The 24396-nt window shown below is 41.0% G+C and overlaps 1 protein-coding gene across 1 annotated transcript; it reads left to right on the top strand.

Moving 5' to 3' along the window:
* The first annotated feature begins 688 nt into the window (after positions 1-688).
* On the top strand, positions 689-24363 carry gucy2ca (guanylate cyclase 2Ca). Its single transcript, XM_017481586.3, has 27 exons — positions 689-1116; positions 4658-4770; positions 5162-5229; positions 7705-7923; positions 8130-8248; positions 8847-8943; positions 9576-9687; positions 10231-10384; positions 10774-10856; positions 11236-11347; positions 11496-11577; positions 12170-12272; positions 12582-12644; positions 13426-13497; positions 14194-14298; positions 14516-14602; positions 15825-15957; positions 16074-16211; positions 17530-17618; positions 18138-18229; positions 18365-18523; positions 19554-19746; positions 19852-20026; positions 20208-20306; positions 20495-20589; positions 20689-20765; positions 22507-24363. Exons 1-27 carry the CDS (start codon positions 915-917, stop codon positions 22679-22681), a joined length of 3216 nt encoding a protein of 1071 aa, XP_017337075.1. The 5' UTR covers positions 689-914; the 3' UTR covers positions 22682-24363.
* The last annotated feature ends 33 nt before the right edge of the window (positions 24364-24396 follow it).

Raw genomic sequence — 24396 nt, 5'->3', positions numbered from 1 at the left:
CTCAACACCTGTTATAACTTATAACTTCATACTGTAGCACTCGCCACTCATGTAGATTATTATTTCTGTGTATAGTGCTGTAATTTCTCTAAAGTATTGTTGTGGGACAGCGTGAAACTAAATCTTCATTGCCCGTCGTACACTGTGCTTGTGAACATAACAGTAAAGCCGAACGTGAACTGAAATAGAATTGCCATGAATCATCTTTGTTATTTATTTGCCAGTTTATTATGCTCAGCAATTTAACTTGGGAAATATAGTAGTTATGAAAAAAATAAATAAAACCCAGCATACAATCAACAACATCATGGACTTCTGATATTAAACTGCTGTCTAAGTTTAGTCACGTTTGGAATAAAAATAAATAGCACCAAACAAAACAACAAACAAAAACAAATCTGCCACAAATCTGAAGTATAGCACTAATAACTGTAAGTATATGGAGAGAATACCCGGATGTACCCCTCTCACACCTGTCACACTTCCATTAACAAAACATTTAGTAACGTTATCCTTTAATAAACGTGTTTTGAAGCGAACAACCTGTGATAAAGGAGAGTAAACCGACAAACAAAAGACTTTATGATATAAAGTTTATCGGTGCTAAACTTTATATGTTGTTTGTGGTTAGTTTATAACCTCTCCCCCTCTTCCTGGTGACGTTTCCATAAACTAACTGTCAGGTTGTCGATTAACGCGCGAGACCAGGAGCTCGAGCGTTTCACATGAGCGTGCGCGTCAATCACGTTCTCCTCAGGTGTGTGGTTTAACGGGTTCTTTCTTTCTTTAAAAAAAAAAAAAAAACCTTTTAAAGTTGAGAAAGGTAATCATACAGAGAGAGAGAGAGGTAAACCTGAAGGATTATTCTGCTGTAAACGATGTAGGGAAGTGTTTAGGCCGGGTTTAAGGCTGATATGCTGGGTGTTCGGTGGCTGGTGGGCTGCTCGGCGCTGGTGGCCTTGTCGGCCGGGTTCGACGCGGAGAGATGCAGAGATTTAAACGTGTCGATCAACGTCGTGCTGCCGGCTGATGACGACTCACCGTGGAGCTTGAATTATGTCCGCTTCGCTGTGGAAAAAGCCATCGAGGAGGAAAATCTCATTAATAATCGAACAGGTGCGTATACTCTTTACTTTCTTTAATCTAACCTCTACACTGCTAATAAACCCCCCAAAACAATAGACACCCTTATAGAATTTGTAATGGTTTTAATGGTAAGTGTAATGGTCAGCTCTGGGTCTCTACTGGTAATTTGTTGCCTTCTATTGGTGACTAACTACATGTTATCATAATATACATTACAGATGTTATCATAATATACATTACAGATGTGATCATAGTATACGTTATACATCTGATCATAGTATACATTACAGATGTTATCATAATATACATTACACATGTGATCATAATATACATTATACATTTGATCATAGTATACATTACAGATGTTATCATAATATACATTATATGTGTTCATAGTATACATTACAGATGTGATCATAATGTACATTATATATGTTATTGTAATATACATTATACATACAATTGTAATATACCAGTAATGTTTATTTTGTGATTATAATATACATTACATATGTGATCATAATATACAGTGCCCTCCATTAATATTGGCACCCTTGGTAAATATGAGCAAAGAAGGCTGTGAAAATATATTTTATTTATTGTTTAACCTTTTGATATTTCGTTAAATAAAATCACAAAAGTATTCTTCTCTTATTGATCTCAAACTATTGCAAACATAATACAGGTTTATATAAAAATATTTGTTAAATAGGTGTGCAACGGTTATTGGCACTCTTTTAGTCAATACTTTGTGCTAGCTCGCTTTGCCAAGATAACAGCTCTGAGTCTTGTCCTATAACGCCTGATGAGGTTGGAGAATACATAGCGAAGGATCTGAGAGCATTCCTCCATACAGAACCTCTCCAGATCCTTCACATTTCAAGGTCCACGCTGGTGGACTCTCCTCTTCAGTTCACCCCACAGGTTTTCTATGGGGTTCAGGTCAGGGGACTGGGATGGGCATGACAGGACCTTGATTTTGTGGTCAGTAAACCATTTTTGTGCTGATTTTGATGTATGTTTTGGGTCATCGTCAAATCGTTGGCTTCTGTATTGTTGATCGCAATTCTTGTGCAAACTGCATTATCAAATTTCATGGAAGTCTGTAATTATTTATCAGTGTTTTGTTGTCAAAGCACAGCAGATCATCTGGGTACTCCAAAAATCTTTCCCCCATCAAACATCACAGTTCTTTGTCTTGTATGATTAATAAATGTAACGCCATTCTCGGGCATGGTTATTGTAATGTGACTCTTATCGTTGGCTTTCAAATACGTTTTAAGTTAGGACACCAGTAGGGTTGTCCTAAAGTTAAGACACTTTTTAAGATTTTTTTTGTCATTTTAGGATGCTTCTGTAATACCCTTTTCCTATCTGTAGTTAAGATAGGATTAGGAAATGTAATTCTGTAATAGCTTTTGTCCTAAATGAGGTCCTAACTGAAATTGCCACGGTTACCAAACAGATAAGATAGGATTCTAAAGTTCCCCAGGTCCTCTGGCAGAAAAACAGCCCAAAACATTAAAGATCCACCTCCATATTTAACCGTGCGCATGAGGTACTTTCCCATACGGCTACCCCTCTGTGTGCGCCAAAACCTCCTCTGTGTTTATTACCAAAAAGCTCTATTTTGGTTTCATCTGACCGTAGAACCCCATCCCATTTGAAGTTCCAGTCGTGTCTGCACACTGAAGACGCTCGAGTTTGTTTTTGGATGAGAGTAGAGGCTTTTTCTTGAAACCCTTCCAAACACCTTGTGGTGATGTCGGTGACTTCAGATTGTAGTTTTGGAGACTTTCTGACCCCAAGACACGACTAACTTCTGCAGTTCTCCAGCTGTGATCCTTGGAGATGTTTTGTCCACTCGAACCGTCCTCTTCACAGTGTGTTGAGACGATATAGACACACGAACTCTTCCTGGTTGATTCATAACATTTCCAGTTGGCTGGAACTGCTTAATTATTGCCCTGATGGTGGAAATGGGCATTTTCAATGCTCGTGCTATTTTCTTATATCCACGCCCCATTGTGTGAAGCTCAACAACCTTTTGTCGCACATCACAGCTACATTCCTCAGTCTAAACCCATTGTTATGAATGACTAAGGGAATTTGGCCTATGTGTTACCTCATATTTATACCCCTGTGAAACAGGAAGTCACGGTTGAACAATTTCCTGTTCCCAGTCCCCCAGGTCTACTAAATTAAAAAAAAAGTATCACTGGGAATACACTTCAAATATATTTTTCTCATATGAATTCACAGGGGTGCCAATATAACGGTTATACACCTATATTTAACAAAGATATTTTTTTTGACAAACCTGTGTTGTGTTTGCAATTATTGGATATCCATGAGAGCAGAGCATTTTTGTGATTTTTTTTTTTAAACAAACGATCAAAAGGTTAAACAATAAAGAGAATTTCTTTATGAGGATCAAGGGAAATCGATTTGTGAAACTTGTGATTATTAAAATTGTGAAACACCAAGATTATTTGTAACAATTATTCAGCAAATATAGGAACAAAATAGTTTTATTGCACTTTATGGTTTTATTCCATTTAAACGACCTTGTATATTATTAGTCACATTGATCAAGTGTATCTTTAGTGTCCAAATGATTGAAGTGCTTTTGATTTACTGCCCCAGAGTCAATAAAAAAAAACTCCCAAGTGTAAGAGCGTAGAGGCATGGGGTAGCACTGGGACGGAGGTGTTTTGGGTCAAACTAGTGTGGTAATGACTAATGTGGCACACCTGAACCAGGTATATTGTCCCATGTACAGAATATTTGTCATCTCTCTCTCTCTCTTTCTCTCTCTCTCTCTAAGCATGTGTGCTGTTTCCTGTGTTCTCTGCCTACACGGTTGCAGTATGCTAATCAGCTACAGGCAAATTAAAGGAAACAACTGTGTCTCTGGTTCCCCATGGGTGGCATTTATATATATATTTTTAGTATGGTTTGCGTCCACTTGTCCCGTCAGAGAAAAGCGTCACACGGTCATTTCCAGGATGTCTCCAGCCCCGTCCACAGTGCACGAGGGCTATATGATGAGGGTGCTGTGTAAAAGAAAAAAGTATTTGCCCCCCCCCCTGATTTCTGCTGTTTTTGTGTATACCTCTTACTGAATAGTTTAAGATCTTCAAACGAAATACAACATAAAACAAAGGCAAGCCGAGTAAACACACAGTACGGTTTTAATTTAGTTAGTTTTTTAATGAGGCAAAAAAAAAAGTTATCCCGCACCTGTCACCCATGAGAAAAACGTATATTGCCCCTTAAACTTAAAATCTGGTTGTGCCACGTTTATCAGCAATACCTGCAACCAAACGCTTTTGACAACTGAAGATCAGACTTTCACAGCACTGTGGGGGAATTTTGGCCCACTCTTCCTTGCAGAACTGTTTTAGTTCACACACCGGAGGGTTTTCAAGCATTTGACTAGGCCACTCCAAAACGTTAATTGGTCACCTGGTTGTAACCGTAGCCAGGCTCACTAATATTACAGGCGATGTAATCACAATGAAAGATTTATTGTGTATGTAATTGTGGAACGTCTGATCTTTTACAACAGGCCTGAACTTCACGATCAGGAGCATCTTCCGTGGGTATAACACCACACTTTACAGACGCCGAGGGTGCGGGAGCAGCACGTGTGAAGGAGTGGAGATTCTCAAATCACTACACGTGAGTTCTGCTGACACGCTCGCGATTGTCTGTTAGCGCGACCAAGTAAAACCAGAAAGAACTCAGAATTATCTGTTCATATCTTTGAGGAAGGTTTTTTTTTTTTTTTTAAGTTAAAGGCCGTTCTTTGAGTTTCAGGGTGTGTGTGTGTGTGTGCGTGTGTGTGTGTGTGTGTGTGTGTGTGTGGGTGAAAATGAAATGGTTTTATTCAGTGATTGATTCTCCAGCTTATCCTGCTTGCATAGTCTAGCTTTCAGTATGGATTTAAAGCCTGTGTGATTTGTAGTGGGACACATTTCTCTTTCTGAGTGATCATTCGTGTGTGCGTGTGTGTGTGTGTGTGTGTGTGTGTGTGTGTGTGTGTGTGTGTGTGTGTGTGTGTTTTTCCCAGGAAACCAGAGAGGTCGGCTGTGTGATGCTCGGACCGTCCTGTACATATGCCACGTTCCAGCTGGTGGAGTGAGTATTTTAGTGCAAAACAATGGATATAATACAATATAATATACACGATTGTGTGTGTGTGTGTGAGACACTGAAATATTCTAGAACAACCAGCAGTTTCAACACTATGATGTTTACAGTCCTAGTTCAACGTGAAAGAAATTGCCAAAACCGTTTTCTGCCAAACGTTGATTAACCAGACCCAGTCTTTTAGTATCCCGAATAAAGCATGCTGACCTCTGTGTACAGTAGTCAACAGCTGTAAAGTAGCATTCTGTAAATTCCAATCCCTAGGACTATAAAGCATAAAGCGCAGAATAAAGCTCGTAGATTTACGAGTGTGCGTATGATCGTGTTTGTTCAGGCGTGCTGTCTACTAGATACCGGTGGGATGTTTGGAAATGAACCATGGAAGTACATGTAAACACATTTATGTTTGCTTTGAATGGGGAGAGATTTTATTTTTTGTCGGTTTTGTAGTAAAAACGCCGTGTTTCACGTTTACATTTACGGCATTTGGCAGACGCCCTTATCCAGAGCGATTTACATTTATCTCATTTATACATCTGAGCAGTTGAGAGTTAAGGGCCTTGCTTAAGGGCCCGATAGTGGTGGCTTGAACTCATGACCTTCCATCTTAACCACTGAGCTACCACTTGTCTAACCAATGACACAAGACAGACAAGTCAAAATAGGACTCAATGTTATTCGCTTTAATGCCAAACAAATTCTGATGTAAGTGTAGTTTTTAACCTTTAAAAGCTGATATATCAAATCCAGGGTTACGTTACATAACTTCAAGCACGATTAAAGCCTTTATTTCGAATTGGACTGTGACTCAGCAGATTTCCAAGAAGTTTACGAGGGGCACAGGCACTTATTTATCACCTGATTGACTTTTGAACCGGTCTGAGCATTGGTGAACTCTTTTATACATTTGATTTTATTTCATTATTATTATTATTATTATTAATAAAAAATTTTTGGGACCCAGTACTGAACATAGCTGTGCACTCAGGTAGACAACTTTCAAGTCAGATCTGATCCTGTCACTAACCAAATGAAAAATAAAAGCATGTAAGTTTAGGATGTAGATAAATAAAAATGGCCGACAGACATTTGAAGCTACCGTGAGCCGTCTCACTGGAGGACAAATAAACTGAGTTGTGTCAGGAGCGCGAGCGCCTGTGCACTCAAAATTCAAAGAACTAACGCAACCACAAAAAAAAAACACGGATAATACTGGGATCCGACTTCTGAATCAGTGAATCATTTCAGGGAGAACTCCTGTTTGTTTTGCTATCACGGCTTCCTTGTGTTTTCAAAGCAAGTTTTTTTTCCATGTAAGTTGGGTGTGTTCGTTTCAGTTCAGCAAAAACTTAATTTCGGTAATGTGTCATCCGGCACCTTTCGTTTGAAGTGTGCCCCTCTTGGTACTCTTGGTTTGAGCCCTGGGTTTCGTCTCTGAAGACTGCATTCGTTGATAAAAAGGACAAACCAGCGTGAAGACCAGAGAGCTGTCTATGGGAGCAAAGAGGGAAAATCAATCAGCGCCTGTGCACATGCATTGAGCATAACCAATACATCAACGTGGAAAGTCAAGAAAAAGAAAGAAACCATTGGCGTACTAACAACCAGACATCGAACACGTCGGTCAAGGAAAACAACAGCAGAGCTGTAAAGAAAACCCCCAAAACACGGGTATATGCGAAATGCGCAATCCCTAGCTATATTAGCGTTTTCCCTTGGTGAAAATAATGTTATGAACATTGTTATCTGGCTGTGTTGTGACTCATGTTTGGATATTTGTGACGGCCTGAGGAAATATTAGCTCTCAGATTGTTGTTTGATCGTGATCATGATGACGAGTGGCTCTACAAACACGCTCTTATTTAACGTGCGTCTCCGAACCCCATGCAATATCTCTTTCTGTCTCTAGGTTTGCAGATTTTGTTTGCGTTGCATCAGTTTCCATGTATTTTAAGTAAATGAGAAGGCTTATTGGGCCATTGTGCTGAGCGATTGCAGTTTGCTCTACCCCTACATGTGTGGGAGTGATCACACATGTACGCTTTTTGTTGCTAGGTTTGCCTACTTTGTCTCTGTGTATTTTAAATAAATGAAGAAGGGTACATTGGCGCTATAGGCTGTAGTGTTTCCGCCGTGTGTGCATATGCGTGCGATCTATAGATTAGAAAGCTGAATATACAGTTTGTTCTGCGTCCACATCCCCTCTGTAGACGCTGCCGGTGGATTCATATCGTAAACCCAATATGATTCGACAAGGTCGAGAGAGCCTGCCCTTTAAAATGTAGGCTAGCTAAAACTTAACATGCTAGTTAATTTATCCCAAACATTTAAATGAAATATAATACATGTCACATCCTCTTGATTTTAATCCCAACCAATGTGTAGTTAATTAAGATAAAATATTTCATAGTTATTCTGTTTACTGAGGTGAGTGTGTGTGTGTGTGTGTGTTTATTTTTTCAGTCAGGAGGTGGGTTTGACTCTGACCATACCCGTAATATCTGCGGGGAGTTTCGGCCTGTCCTGTGACGGTAAGGAAAAGCTGACTCGTCTGCTGACGCCGGCCCGAAAAGTCTCCAGCTTCTTTGTTCATTTCTGGAACGTGACGATGCCCAGACTCAAGCCGAAGTGGAAGACAGCTTACGTCTACAAACAACAGAGCATCTCTGAGGAGTGCTTTTGGTACATAGCATCTCGCTCTCTCTCTCTCCCTCTCTCTCTCTCTCCCTCTCTCTCTCTCTCTCTCTCTCTCTCTCTCTCTCTCTCTCTCTCTCTCTCTCTCTCTATATATATATATATATATATATATATATATATATATATATATATATATATACCCTTTGCTCTTGTCTCTCCTTGATAAACATCTCTGGCTCCGTCTGCTGCAGGTACATTAATGCGTTGGAAGCGGCGACGGCTCAGTTTTCCACGCTGATCAACAGGCAGGTGTTGCGCAGTAAAGAAGAGATTGCGCTTTCTTTGTCGGATGCAAACAGACACAGCAACAGTGAGTAACGATACTCCTGACGTAACAGAATGTTTAAAAAAAAATTTTATAAGGTTTTGGTTGGAAAAAAATGTGTTGGTCCTAAAACGAGACAACAATACGAAGCACGACAAAATTGTTTCGCAGAGCCTCGGGTCAGACGCGCTGAAGGATTTGTCGGACGTACACTACTGGATCACTGTGGTTAACTGTGATGATAAAGAAGCATCTGTGAGCACTCTTTATTTAAGTTGGTAATAAAACACCACAGGCAGAGGGTTATTTATAGGGAAGTAATCAATGACAGGATGGCGTGAGGCGACCTGACACACAGTGGAGTTACATGTTCTGCTCCTGCCATGGGGATTTCCTCCGGTTTCCTCCCCTCATTCCAAAGACTGTAGGCTGATTGGCGTTTCCAAATCGTCCACAGTGTCTGAATGTGTTTGCGATTGTGCCATGTGACGGGTTGCCTCGTGCCCCGATTTCCCTGGGATAGGCGCTAGGCTCCCCGTGACCCTGTGTAGAATAAGCGGTATGAAAAACGTATGGATGATGTACGCGATTTTTACTCTATATGGATCTAATTTACTAAACCCCTTCCCTTCCCTTCTCCTAGTCTTCATCGTGTGTGGCGGCCCAGACGACATCGCCTCCATTAAAAACGGGACGAACGTGAACAAAGACATCGCCTTCATCCTTATAGACATTTTTAAGTGAGTTTGCTTTAATTTGCTCTCATGCTCGAGCTTGGTGTCACCCTGCAGGGTCTATAGGAGCATTTTAACTTTTTCACCTCCCAACTACACCCACAATGACGTTATCACGTGTAATGATGTGGTGCCTCTGCAGTAATGAATATTAATACTGGATAAACACAATAAATACCACCAATACATTCAACACACTGCATAATAAAGTAGGCCATTTGTCATAAAATGCATCTTATTTTAGAGGAGGTTAAAAAATAACTATATCAAGCCCAGACTCTTATAGCTTCCTCTTTATTTAAAATCAGGAGAGATTAATAAGCAACGCTTCTCATAAGCACCACTGTTTTTTCACAAGCTAATATGCAAGCAAACTACTAGCATACTACTGCATTGACATTGTAGACAAAAACACACACATATATGTTCTCCCTGTGTCTGCGTGGGTTCTCCAATCCCCTCTGCTCCCTAAATACATGCCTGGAAGTTGATTGGCTACACTACATTGCCCCTCGGTGCGAATGTGTTCTCCTGTCTCAATCCCAGCATTCCCGGGATAGGATCTGGACCCTCCATGACCCTGACACGGATAAAAACTTATCATTATTGTTTTGTGTTTTTTCCCCACCGTCTGTCAGTCATGGATATCACATCAACACATCATCGTATGACTTTATGAGGGACGTACTGGTGCTGACCATGCACAACATACGCAACTACACTCTGCCTGACTGGCCCCACCATGACACTGTAAGTTTATATCATTAATCATTCGTTCATGTGCCATTAAATCAGTCTGATTGCACAAAGCAGCATTTTCCATTGCTGAATTAACACACACACACACACACACACACACACACACCAACACATAAAACAACATAGAAGATTATTAAGCCTATTTCAAGCCATTTGCACTCATTTCAAGTGCTCATAAACTGCTAGATAATTTTGCTCATTTTACGCATTTGTTTCTAGAAAGAAGCAAAACGATCTGCTTATAGAATAAGCTTTAAACGAGCAAGAATGTCTCGAAATGTGTTATATATTTGCTTTATTATATTCGGATTATTGTAATCGTATAAACAGAAATACTAGATCAATCTGACTCTATTCAAGATATTTTCACTTGTTGAGATGATATTTCTTTTATTCGCAGTGTACAACAGTGTAGTTTAACACAGTACAGTTTAAAGCACATATCAAAAATAAACTGTAATAATATCCTAATACTTCCATCTCTCTTTCCCTCGTTCCCTCTCCCTCTCTCTCTCTCCGTGTTTATCCCTGCAGACTCTGAATGATTACGTCGCAGGTTATTATGACGCCGTGGTTCTCTTTAGTGAAGTGATGAGGAAGATGTTACTCGCGAGTCAGGGCCTGGGCTCAGGAAACACCACCATCAACACCCCCAGCGACAATCCCTTCCGAAACCTGTCCTTTGAGGGTACGGGCCTTTCTCCGTCATGTTTTTTATGACCCTGAGGCTGCCATATTGATTTACGAATCCTCCAGTCACAATTTATCCATGTTGTGTGCAGAGTAAATGTTCAGATATCAGCTGTCCAAGCTAGCTTTCTCTCCCAACCTCGTTCTCTAGCTCTGTCTGTCCCCCCCGTCTGTCTTTCCGTCTTTCCTTTCTCTTTTAGTATTATTATTATTATTATTATTATTATTATTATTATTTTTGTTGCTTTTTTAACACACCAGTGCTGTCATTATTAACGCATTGTTGTGTGTGTGTGTGTGTGTGTGTGTGTGTGTGTGTGTGTGTGTGTGTGTGTGTGTGTGTGTGTGTGTGTGTGTGTGTGTGTGTGTGTCTGTATTTGGAATCAGGATTGGGCGGTCGCTATGATTTGGATAAAAATGGAGACAGAGATGTGAATTTTTCATTGATGTACACGACCAGCACGATTCAGGTCAGCCTTTATTACACATTACACAATTACAATACACTGGGAGCTTACTTTACACTGCTTTGGCAAAAATAATAATTAATAAATAAATAAATAAATAATAATAATAATCTGCTAACTTAGCTCATGGTTCTTCCAGTAATGCTAGACTAATGCATGCATAGGCTAATGTCTATTTTATAACTTTTAAGCTGCTGAAATAAAACGTTGACGCCGGTACTTTCACATGAAGACCTAAACTCAGTGTTGGTTTTTGGAAAGTTTGTTGAAAACCATTTGCAGAGAATATGTTGTTGAGCTAAAAAGCTGCCTTAGCTGAATTCCCTTCATAGTGATTATATTGGTGGTGACCTTGTATACCCTCCATATTGATCATTTCTAGTATAAGACACTGTTTGTGTTCGACACCTCCAATGACAAGACCACGCTGAACCATAGCAACCCCGATCTGCCCTGGCCAGGCTCTCGACTGCCTGACGACAAACCTGATCACGGTAGGAATGTAATAATAATAAGAGGCTGCGTGTTCAGTCGTATTTCATGCACATGTTTGAACATCTCCTCGTGCTGTGTTGTTTATGCTGAATTTCGTGTGTGTGTGTGTGTGTGTGTGTGTGTGTGTGTGTCTGATGTACCCTTCAGGCCTGGAGACGCACGATATCATAATGATTGTGCTTGGAATCAGCGTTGTACTTGCTACTGCTATTGCGTTGATCTTCTACAGGTAACGTATATAATATAATACACGTCTAAAATCCTGCAGATCTGCCGATGATTTGGGGAAGTCGGGCACACCAGCTATTAGTGGAGAGGAGAGTGATGTAGCCAATTCAGGGATGGGGATTATTGGGGGTGGGTGAGAGAGAAGGTCCAATGGGCGGATTTCGGCAGGACACCGGGGTTACACTCCTACTCTTTTACCATAAGTGTCCTGGGATTTTTAAAGAGAGTCAGGACCTCGGTTTAACGTCTCATCCGAAAGACGGTGCTGTTTTTACAGTATAGTGTCCCCGTCACTATACTGGGACATTAGGCCCTTCACAGACTACGGGATGAGCGCCCCCTGCTGGCCTCACTAATACCACTTCCAGCAGCAACCATAGTTTTCCCCAGGAGGTCTCCCATCCATCCAGGTACTGACCAGGCTGCAGGGCTCTGGTGAGGAATTTCCTCTTCTGTTATGGGTCAGGTTGCTGAGCGCAGAGGGGTGTTTATTTTCATATTCTCACATGAGTTTGATTGATTTGGGTTTGTGTGTTATAAGGTCCATGTTAATATGTGTGTGTATGTGTGTGTGTGTGTGTGTTTGTTTGCAGACAGAACAGGAAACAGCGCTATGATCAGAAGAAATGGTCTCATATAAACTCAGATCTCATCACGCCCCTAGACAACAAACAGTCAAGCTACATCTCTCTCAAAGTAACACACACACACGCACGCACACACACAAACTCACACACACACACACAAACACACAAACATAAACACACAATAACTAATTCTCAAAAAATACAGATCAGGATAATGATGTGAGAGAATTCTGAGTTTGAAAGCAGAACTGTTCTGGACATGAATCTTTACTGATCTCAGAAAGAAGTCACGCTCTCACTGCTTTCTACAGTTTTAACTGTAACAGTGGAAATCTTTTATTGTTCTCTCCCGTTGTTGTTTATTCGTCTACACTATAAACATTTAATGCTATTTGTTTTGTTTATCTCTGTTGAATAGATCGATGAGGATCAGAGGAGAGACAGCACATATCAGATTCGGAGAGGACGCTACGACAAAAAGGTTTCCCCCATTCTTCCTCCTACTCTCTGTGTTTGTGACTCACACTGCATCAAGGTCATGTGCTTAGTGAATCTATCCATCTATTAACCTATCTATCTGTCTACCTATCCATCCTTCCATCCCTCTATCTATCTATCTATCTATCTATCTATCTATCTATCTATCTATCTATCTATCTATCTATCCTATCTATCCATCATCCCACTATCTATCTATCTATCTATCCATCTATCTATCTATCTGTCTACCTATCCATCCTTCCATCCATCCATCCCACTATCTATCTATCTATCCATCTATCTATCTATCTATCTATCTATCCTATCTATCCATCATCCCACTATCTATCTATCTATCTATCCATCTATCTATCTGTCTGTCTACCTATCCATCCTTCCATCCATCTATCCCACTATCTATCTATCTATCCATCCATCATCCCACTATCTATCTATCTATCTGTCTACCTATCCATCCTCCCACCTATCCATCCATCCATTCCACTATCTATCAATCAACCTATCTGTCTATCTATCTATCTATCTATCTATCTATCTATCTATCCATCCATCTCTCTCTCCTTCTCTATCTATCCTTCCCTCCCCCAGCCAGCCATCCTTCCTTCTTTCCATCTCTCATCTAGCCATCCATCCATCTATGCATATGTACAGTATATACATACATACTGTGTATCTATCTGTATCCTCCTTGTTCTTGTTCTCATTCTCTCTCTCTCTCTCTCTCTCTCTCTCTCTCTCTCTCTCTCTCTCTCTCTTTTCAGCCTGTCATTCTCAAAGAGCTGAGGCAGTCTGATGGAAATTTCTTTGAAGAACAGCGCATTGAACTGAACGCTGTAAGTAACATCCCTCTATCCTTCCTTCCTTCTCGTCTGTATGGACTCATCGCTCATCCTGGTGTAATACCCATGTGTGTATTGTGACTAAAGGTCACCTTATCTGCTGTTTTCCCTGTAAAAGGATTTGTGTGAATCCCACCCTGATCCTTTATGGCAGGAAGTTCATTTAGTCTATCAGCTACGCAAACTGCACAAGATTTATGTGTGAAACTGATACCAGCCTGGGTTTTCCACCTCACTGAACCCGCAGCTCATTACAGCCTAACGTTGATGAAATGTTACGACTGAGCCAATTCTTTCCAATAACAGACATTTACAGCACTTTTTCATTTTTTTTTATTTTACATTTTGTATCGATTGATTAAAAATACTCAGACATAATGAAAGGAACACTACATTTTTCTTTGGATATTAAAGTTGCTCTGGATTGAGATCTAGTTTATTTAATAATTATGAACATTTACGTACTACAGATAAATCTATATAAATGGGTCAGCGGTACATGACTGTGCATTAAACTAGAGGGAAGAATTTGTAAATACTGATTACACCTATAACCGATCACTAAAGTGTAAAAAAGTTCATCCCAGGACTTGCTTTTCATCCCTTCATTCATTCATGAAGGAAGTTATTTCTTTCCTTTTTTTTTTTTTTAAACCTGTCTGTCTTCCTCACTCTCTGTCTGTCTCTCAGCTGCTGCGGATCGATTACTATAACCTCACAAAGTTCTATGGCACTGTGAAGTTCGAGTATGGAGTCTTTGGCGTGTTTGAGTACTGCGAGAGAGGTTCTCTGAGGGTAACACACACACACACACACACACACACACACACACACACACACACACACACACACACTCAGATGCCTCAGGGTTTCTGAGAAGAAGTTATACTTACTGGCTTTCTGAGAACTCTGTAGCAGTGTGTAGGAAGTGTTTTGTTTGACCCTTCAGTAGAAACTGGTAGGTCATTTACCAAAACATACTTAATGCACTTTGTTTCTATTTCGATCTCAGTATGTCCTCAACGATAAGATCTCATACCCAGAGGAGAGCTTTATGGACCTGGAGTTTAAAATCTCCGTCATGTACGACATCGCAAAGGTATGTATAAAGTAAAGCTTAAAGCACCAGTATCGACTTCCTGTTCTCGTTTTCTCTTTGAGGAAGTCCCTCAGTAATTTCGGAGCCTCTCCAGTGCTGTATTATCTGAAGTTGGTGTTTATGAGCCCCTGGAGACGTGATGGAGGCTTTGTGAAAATACGGAACGAGGCAGTGTATAGAGTATTTTTGCAGCCCAACCCGGACGTTAGCATCACCCCAGTTCCCTCGACAAAACACCAATAGGGGTTCTCCTCTGGTTTTTAGACTGTTGCAGAAAAAAGCTCTGTGACAAAGATTTATGATTCTTACAAGTTTTGTTCATCGAGATAACCTTCACAAATGAACACAACTTGTATAAATTTTGAAGCCTAGATACAATCTTGATAACGTTTAATTTTTCCCACGACCACCTCTGTAGTCCCATTTAGCCACATGTTAGCAACCGTCTTTTTCAAGACGCGTAAAAGCTTAACAAAATCACGAGTGGGGTATTACTGATGTATTTCACGGAGTAGAATAAAACATGAACATATCTGGAGCTGGTGTTCATCACAGACTGTATTTCAAGCATTTAACCAAAAACCCATTCAAAAGCCCATTGACTTCGGGACAATGTAACCGGAAGTGCTAACATGCTAACTCGTTTCCGGGTGTTAGGACTCATTCCTGCAGTATTCTATATGTGTAAGCAAGCGCTATCGGTTATCGGTTTCGGATATCGGTTCCGATAAGTGTAATATCGGATACACCGATAAATGGGCGTTTTTGAGAATTGTGCTTTAGTTAACATAGCAGCCATTAATGCTCAAATTAGATGTGTTACACACTGTAAATGCTTGATATGTAGTTTAAGCAGCTTGGCACTAAGTAATAGAGACAAACTCACGGAGTCATGTAATCTGTTTACCTCATTGAACCTGTTATTTAAAAGCTTATTTATTTATTTATTTATTTTATGTGAGGAGGAAGTGAAATTGACAAAATTGTTATAAATAAACCGGATTGTTCAGTTGAGTGGTGTCGTTATCGGTTCTGCGTATCATATTGGTTATCGGGCATGTAAACACTAATCGGTATCGGTATCGGTTATAAAAAAATCAATATCGGTCCATCTCTATTAATAAGTATTATAATGCATAATAGATCTAAGGAGTGATAAACATGCCTTAATGAATCATAATGAACACGTGTGTTGCTTTCTCTCCTCTGTTGGGTATATCAGGGTATGTCTTACCTGCACTCCAGTAATATAGAGATGCACGGGAGACTTAAATCTACCAACTGCGTGGTGGACAACCGCATGGTGGTGAAAATCACAGACTTTGGCTGCAATACTATTCTGACCCCACAGAAAGGTCTGTCTTTTTTACTTTTTGTGTATTTCATCCTATAATATCCTATACTCAAATAAATTAAGAGTGTTGTTGAGTCGAGGATCTTTAACACATCTCTGTTCGTGTCTGCCTGACAGACCTGTGGACCGCTCCTGAACACCTGCGCATGCTGGGGATCTCTCAGAAAGGAGACGTGTACAGTTTCGCTATAATCGCTCATGAGATCATTCTGAGACAGTGTCCTTTCTACACTGAGAGCTGCTCAGATGTGGCAGGTAACACACCAAAGAAAATAAAAGAAAACCCCTCAATATCAAGACAAGGACTTAACTGGACCTCCTCATGTGCTGGTCATGCGGAACTTGTATGCAGACTTAGATACTTAAGTTCACTTAATTCACTTGAGACATGATTTTGCACCATGATTTGGATATGTCATTCATAGAGAGGCAACTGTGAGGCGTGATTTCATTTTAAATGATGTACATATAAACAGACGTAGGGACAAAGTGCATTTTTCCTCTCAAGTTGTTTACTGCTTCATGGGAACCGTGTATGTGTCGTTACTGGCACAGAACACACAATCTTTCTAGTGGTCAGTTGCATAAGATCCGTCTTGCAAAAGGTGCAGAATGAAAAACGGGGCTTTGAAGTGCTCGCTCGCTCACCCGTGAATAAAGTCCAGTTGCTCAGCTGACTGTCGTTAGGTTTTGCGTCTTCGCTTCCCTCCGACAACTGTATTTTGAAGGTTATTTGTTTTAAGCTAAGGTTTTCAATTCTGGAACCATTTTGCCATGAACTCTAATCACAAGCTTAAATACCGATTTTAAAGCAGAACATCCCTCTGGAGCACCGAACGCTAGATCAAAATGAAGGGCGCCGTTCTAAAGTGCACCTGTTATGGATTTCAAACGTGCCTGATTTTGTTTTAAAGTTCTCATACGATAGATTTACATGCATCCGAGGTCAAAAAACACTTTAACGTGCTCATAATTTAAACTGCAGCGTTACATTTTTCCCCCAGTGTCACAAACGACTCGTTAAATGATCCGTTCTAAATGATTCAGTCAGACGTCCCAGTCTGTCGTGATTGGTCTACTGCTGTCAGCGTGCAGCCGATGAAGACCAGAGGCGGGGCTTTTTGTGACGAACCTACGTAGGTTAGTACAGGAAGTAAAGTCTGGAATCACTAACGACTCGATTCAGCCGTTCAGAATCGATTCCTTCTTTTGGGAGTCGATTACTCCGTTTGTCGTGCGCTTTGATTTTTGAAACTTTGCAGATGTTTTTATATTCACAAACCGCTCCGTATATAACACACTACATGAAAGGGAATATCTGAAAAACCGTAATAGGTGCACTTTAATTTATCCAACACTGCTTTTAAAACTCGGAAGATGTCGGACGCAAGCCCTGATGTGTTTGATGTAGAAGAAACTGTCAGAAACATGTTTGGAGGTAGGAATAGACGGTACTATTACAGTACACGTTAACGAGGTTTACAGGTTCTGACTCTGACAGTAGTAATATTCTCTAAAAATTACTACCTCTTTTTCACTCCTCCATTCTTTTCCCCTCTCCTCAACTCTGTAGAGAAACTGTACCGGGTTCAGTATCCGAGTGGACCCAACATCTTCAGACCTGACCTCAACTTTGAGACTGCTGGAGAGAGAGAAGTGGAGGTAAAGGGGGACTTGTAGCAGATAATGGACAGAATGGTTCTGAACACAAAAAAGTGTTTCAATTTAACAAACCTCTCACTGTCTATACTTAACCTTCTACACTGCTGTATATTATATCATTTTTGAGGGGACACCCCCCGCCCCAAATTTAGCCAATTCCCGACCACCAGCCAGCTCTCCCATATCATACGACTAACACGTAGCCAGCCAGACACTTTTTTTTTTTTTTTTTTTTTACAAAATGGTGCTCATGCTGCATTACAGTGCAACTTAAAACACCACTATCTGCCCTCTTCCACATATATGAGATCACACATGCCCACGATTGTCTAGTAGTTCTGTGATTGACGAGAGAGGGAGAGAGAGACAGAAAGAGAGTACACCCCTCCCACCCAGAGAGCATGGCCAGTGTTTCTCCCTTGGCTCCCACCATATATCGAAGTGCAGTGAACAAGCTTCATTAACCTTTTCAACAATTGAAATGAACGACTTCTGTTTCTTTTTTTTGTCTGTACATAGATGTATGTGCTAATTAAGAGCTGCTGGGATGAAGATCCGGAAAAGAGGCCGGACTTTAAGAAGATAGAGAACTCTTTGGGGAAGATCTTCAGGTTTGTTCTGGTCCAGCTGTAAGAAAGACGGACTCGCATACTCAAACCTGTTGCAGACAGAAAGACGTTTTGATTCTGGTCATCTGTGTTTGGGTGTTCAGTGTTTTTGTGTGTGTGTGTGTGTGTTTTAAACAGTAACCTGCATGACCAGGCCAACGCTAGCTACATGGACAATCTGATCCGACGGCTGCAGATGTACTCCCGCAACCTGGAGCATCTGGTGGAGGAGAGAACCGCACTGTACAAGGCAGAGAGAGACCGAGCTGACCAGCTCAACTTCATGCTGCTGCCCGGGTTGGATAAACACACACACACACACACACACACACACACAGACAGAATTTAATGATGACAATAACTTTAGCATAAACAATAGATCACAAATGATAAGTAAGGAATTAAACACAAGGGCCAACGACTCCAATGTAATTTTTTTGTGTGAATGATGTGTTGTGCTTTTCATCCATTTACACTTACATTTAATGTTGCGGAACGTCCTTAAGACAAGCGAGTTCCTTATCACTTACGTTACAGCGGCTATGATCAGTCGTTCCCTCTCCAGCTTCGGGTTTTCCTCTCTCTCAGTGTTAATAATAGGTACAAAAAAACCCCAAAAACGCAGCGTGTCGTGTTACAGAGAATCTTCCCAAGGCAGAAAACGTACTGACTGACACTGTGACAAAGCGCTGACACTGGAGACTCCTTCCATCAGTGCGAAATAAACATCTCCTCACAGAAAACTTCACCGTATCAACGATTGTGTCTTCTTTGTCAAATAAAAACGCAAAAAAATTTCATCAAATTATTTGGTGCGCAAGTTCCCTTTGAGTGAGCTGTTACTATAGAAACGATGATATATTACAACAAGTGCGTTTCTTTAACCCTGTTATTTGAATTAAAACCGGTAGAGAAAATGTATCACACACCTTCAGCGAAGTCAGCGTCACTGTGGGATAAATCGGAATAAATCATCAGGTATAAATGCGTTCTAAGGACAAAGGTCCTGGCTTGATGACGCACAGTCGCATAATAAACGTACGCACCCGTGAATCTTTTTATTAACGTCACCATGAAGGAACAATGCAAACAATGGACATTTTTAGTCTAGCTAACAGGTAATGATATAGCCTCCAGTTTAGCATTGTACAAACTACATTTGAGGTGAGGGGAGAATTAGAATGAATTTATTTGTTTACTTATGATGAAGTTAGCAAACAGCAGGTAGTTTGTCTCATACCTGAGCTATTTTAACTTTCTAAAAAGCTTGGAACTTTTGTAACTCGTGTATTCTGATTTTTTTTCTGCTTCACCCACACACACACAGGCCCGTGGTGCGGTCGCTGAAGGAGACGGGTCGTGTGGAGCCGGAGTTGTTCGACGAGGTCACCATTTACTTCAGCGATATCGTGGGCTTCACCACCCTCTGCCACTACAGCACGCCCATGGAGGTGGTGGACATGCTCAACGACATGTACAAAAACTTCGACAGCATCCTCGACAGCCATGACGTCTATAAGGTAAACACACACACACACGCACACGTTATGTTGACGAGATACTGACATTTCATCCTGTATCAGGGTTTTTCAAAAGGTGCACTTTTACCATCTCTCTTTCTCAAGGTGGAGACTATAGGCGACGCGTATATGGTGGCGTCCGGTTTGCCCCGGCGGAATGGGAACCGGCACGCGGTGGACATCTGTCACATGGCCCTGGACATTTTGGAGTTTATGGGGACATTTCAGCTCCGTCACCTGCCAGGAATACCACTCTGGATCCGTATAGGCGTCCACTCAGGTACTTCACACCGTCACTGATCATAAGTACAGCAAAAAATCCTATCCTCTGAAAATCCAGGTGCTCAATAGTCAAGCACAGAGGGTATGATGTAAGATCAGTGTGTGCAGTTTAAACCATTTTGTGTCACATTTTGAGCAATGCTGTACCATATCATGTGTTATGATCACGATGTGTGTAGGACCCTGTGCAGCAGGTGTTGTGGGGAATAAAATGCCACGTTACTGCTTATTTGGAGATACGGTGAACACTGCGTCACGAATGGAGTCGACAGGACTGCGTAAGACACACGCACAGTCACATACACACTTAAGAAAGCGTCTTCTCAAACCTCGCTAAACACAAGCCAATCAAAACCGAAGTCCCACCCACCCAGAGATATACGTGTTGGAATATCCGGTCCACGTTGTTTTTAATAAATGTCATTCGGTTTCATTCTGTCATTCGCTAAATGTATTCCCCGCACAGCTCTGAGGATCCACGTGAGCCAGTCCACGATCAACATCCTCCAGAGGACAGAATGTCAGTTTGAGTACGAGACACGAGGAGAGACCTTCCTCAAGGTGAGCGTCGGGATGGCGTAGTACTACAAGTGGGTCAGTTCTACAAGAAGTATTTACTGTGTGCAGAATTGTTTGTAAGGGAAGTGTGTTTCTTTTAAGGGTAAAGGAAAGGAGATGACGTACTGGATGAAAGGTGTAACAGGACAGAAGTACAACCTGCCCGCTCCACCGACAGCGTAAGAAAACCTCTCTCGGATCTAAAAGATTAGAAAAGAAGCAATACGTGGTCAAATGCTGAAAACAATCAGCATTAGATACTAATTCATCCCATCGCATTTCATTTGTCATCACAGTATCTAAGAAGTTTCATGCGTATCATGTTTATGTCCGTATCGTAGCTCTAACATTCACTATAACTCTTGTTTATGTGTGTTGAAGCATACAGGTGCATCTCAAAATATTAGAATATCGTGGAGAAGTACATTTTTTCCCCGTAATTTAATTAAAAAAGTGTAACTTTCATATACTTTCTAGATTCGTTACAGATAAAGGGAAATATTTCAAACCTCTCAAAATATTACAATAAATAATTTATAATACAGAAATGAGCAGAGCTCTAATCAGATAATTAACTCAAAACACCTGTAAAGGTTTCCTGAGTCTTTAATGTCTCCGTCTGGTTCAGTACACAACCACAATCACGGGGACGATGAAAGTCAATGTTGCATTTCATTTGGAAATCAAGGTTCCAGAGTCTGGTGGAAGAGTGGAGAGGAACAGAATCCAAAGTTGCACATAGAGAATCTCTGAGAGACACCAGACCCAACGATACAGACGAGCTGAAGGCCGCTATCAAAGCAACCTGGACTTCCAGAACAAACACCTCAGCAGTGCCTCAGCATGATCGCCCCCATGCCACGCCGCACTGATGCAGTAATTCTAATATTCAAATTTTTTGAGATGCACCTGTACATATAACAAGCGCATAACAAGACGTGTTACAAACAGAACCAAACTGGACCTGGGGTTCTCGCTACCGTTCATTTTCTACCAGCTTGAGAAACGACTGAAACAGTCACAGAGACAGAGTTAACGTGACTGTCCTAAATACAGCGCGCGGTCACATCATTGTTACCATGAAGAAAATGCTTGAATGGGCGTTGTTGCTTTGTGAAATTGGCCGAATCGTTAACCAGCTAATGATGATGAAGCCTCACACAGGTTTGAGTGTTTCTCCTGATTGTGCCAGGAAATACTCTGAATCCTCAGTGTGTCAAAAACAGTGACATCTTGTGGTAAAAAAAATTATAGCAAGGATAAACTCAAGATGCTTTGGATAAATCCCCACCTTCATTGATGTAGGCTTTCAGTCTGATGAGCACCAATACAATTCCTACGCTACTCGATTATCTTCTTATAATCTCATTTACATATTAACGTGACAATCAATACCAATATTATTATTATTATTGTCACGGTGATACAGGCAGAGGTAACTATTGGTACAGCTTAGCAAACTCAACTGATAAAACCAACCACTGTGTGCCACATACTGCACATGAAGTAAGGTGGGGTTTCGAACCTTCCGACAGGCAACATGAAACAGTTACCTGATTGGTCAGAAAGTGAGGCCTCATTTATCATCGATCACGTGATACAAGCTTCGGTACAGAGCATCAGTGGGATTTCGTGGACATATTAACATTGCTAGTATACCATCAGCGATAATGACAAGATAATGAAAAAGTCTGTCTTAATTTCAGTTCCAGTTTCATTTCAAACGATTGACAAAAACGTGACTAAATATACAGTATGTGTAGGTTATTAATGTAAATAAAAATATCTTAGTAAATACATCTGAATATGGGGATTACACTTGCAAATCTGTGTGTGGAATTTACAATAAACACGTTCATAATCAGAAAGAGTAACCGCACACACACACACACACATATGACCTGTGTGTTCTGTTTTCAGAGAGAACTTTCAGCGCCTGCAGCAGGACCTGGCCGATCTGATCGTCTCCACGCTTGCTAAACGAGGGAACGAGATAAGAAAGACTCTCTCCACACGCCAGCGCAGGAGCCAGAGACGCGGCAGCGACGGCTTCCCAGAGTACCTGCACCTGACTGACCCCAGCACTTACCTGTAGCTCACACATACACACACACACACACACACACACACACACACACACACAACTAATCCCAAAAATTGGGACGGACAATTGACTATTCAGTCAAAACCCAGTTTCGTGATCTCCCCGCTCTTACACGCAGTTTAGCTCATGGAACCTTAGAGAACGTGGTCCGATAAACCGCCGGTTTGCGTGCGAGACACGAGGACAGGTCCTCCTGAAGGTGAGAATTAGAACATGAAATTTTCCACTTAATCATTCTTATATTGAAATTTGCACAACGTTAGATCATTGTCTCAGTGAAATAAGTGATTAGCTCTTGTAGTTTCCCACCTGAGAGTTCATTTCCACACTGGCGTTATTTACAGGACTTCGAGTTGTGATTCGTAACAAAACTAGAAAATCGCAGACCCTTTAACGGACGCTCCGTTTCGAGAACCGCCGACGCGATGCCTCTCCGCTTGCTTCAGTAACACAAATTCGTTCAAGCCAACTGATACATGGAGTTAAATCACGTATCATGCTTCGATAACGATCATGTTTGTGCACAAAAATAACAGCTGTATGTCAAGTGTCGAGCAGAAACCAGCAACGGAAATCTCCATTCTAAAGAGAGAGAGAGAGAGAGATAGAGAGAGCTGTATGTTAAGCGTTGTCTATAGTATACTCTGTATGACTTTATTTTATACATAAAGCATGTCTCAGCATGTCTGTATGTGCTCAGATTCTCATGTTCAACAAACTGAATATTCTCCACAAGTAGGCGCTAGTGTGGCGCTACACGGTTCTCTCGTCATGCCGTAGGCGTGTAGAATGTGCTTCTTAGTGAGGTTGGGAGTTTTGGTAGACTTTGTATCAAAGGTATTGTGTGTGTGTGTATGTGCGCTTGCTTTCTCTAAGCCCATTAAGCATTGAAGTACATTAACCGCACCATTTTAATGAATGGACACGATGAAAACGGATACGCGTGGAGACCTCTAGGGTCATTCGTGCACACAGGATTGAACAGAAAATAAACAAGGTGTTGCAGTCTGGCCTTGATGGATGCTTACATGTCTGCAGATGGATGATTTTATCATGTTATAAGGGGGAAAAGAAAAAGACCCACGGTAGTTGTACGAGGCCTTTTTAGAAAGCGTGCAGTGCCGTAGTCGTTCTGTAATAAGCAGGACGTGTAAGAACGACCTCAACCATTCGAACTGAATGCCCGGCCCCCGGCAGGTTTTAAAGATAAGTCAGATAAGATCTATGTTTCTAAACACGTCGCTGATGAGCTGGATTTACACCCGGATGAAGGATTTGCAAAACAACCCAGGAGTTGTGTCACAGATGACTCGTCAACTCTGGGCTTCATTTTTTGAATTTATATATATATACACACACACACATATATATATATATATATATATATATTTTGTTGATGTTTGTTTGCTTTGTTGTGTACAGTATCTGATTTTGTTGTGTGATTGACTTCATAGTGCTCCAAATGACCTGTATGGAGTATTCTTGTTCATTATGTACTATATAAAATGTAAGATATAAAAACCTGAGGAGTATTTTTATCTTTGTCCTGCTTAATATTTGCTAATCCACCAAGCCATAACGAGTCCAGGACATCTCAAATGTTTACAGGAGTGCATCTCTCTCACACACATCCTCTGGGACACACACATCACATCCTGATGACATCCTCTGGGACAATGTATATTTTCCCCCATGATGCCATCCCT

Source organism: Ictalurus punctatus, chromosome 12 (genome assembly GCF_001660625.3).
Source record: "Ictalurus punctatus breed USDA103 chromosome 12, Coco_2.0, whole genome shotgun sequence".
NCBI lineage: Eukaryota > Metazoa > Chordata > Actinopteri > Siluriformes > Ictaluridae > Ictalurus > Ictalurus punctatus.
The sequence above is the reverse complement of the archived record's forward strand: the minus strand, read 5'-3'. Positions and strand labels throughout refer to the sequence as shown.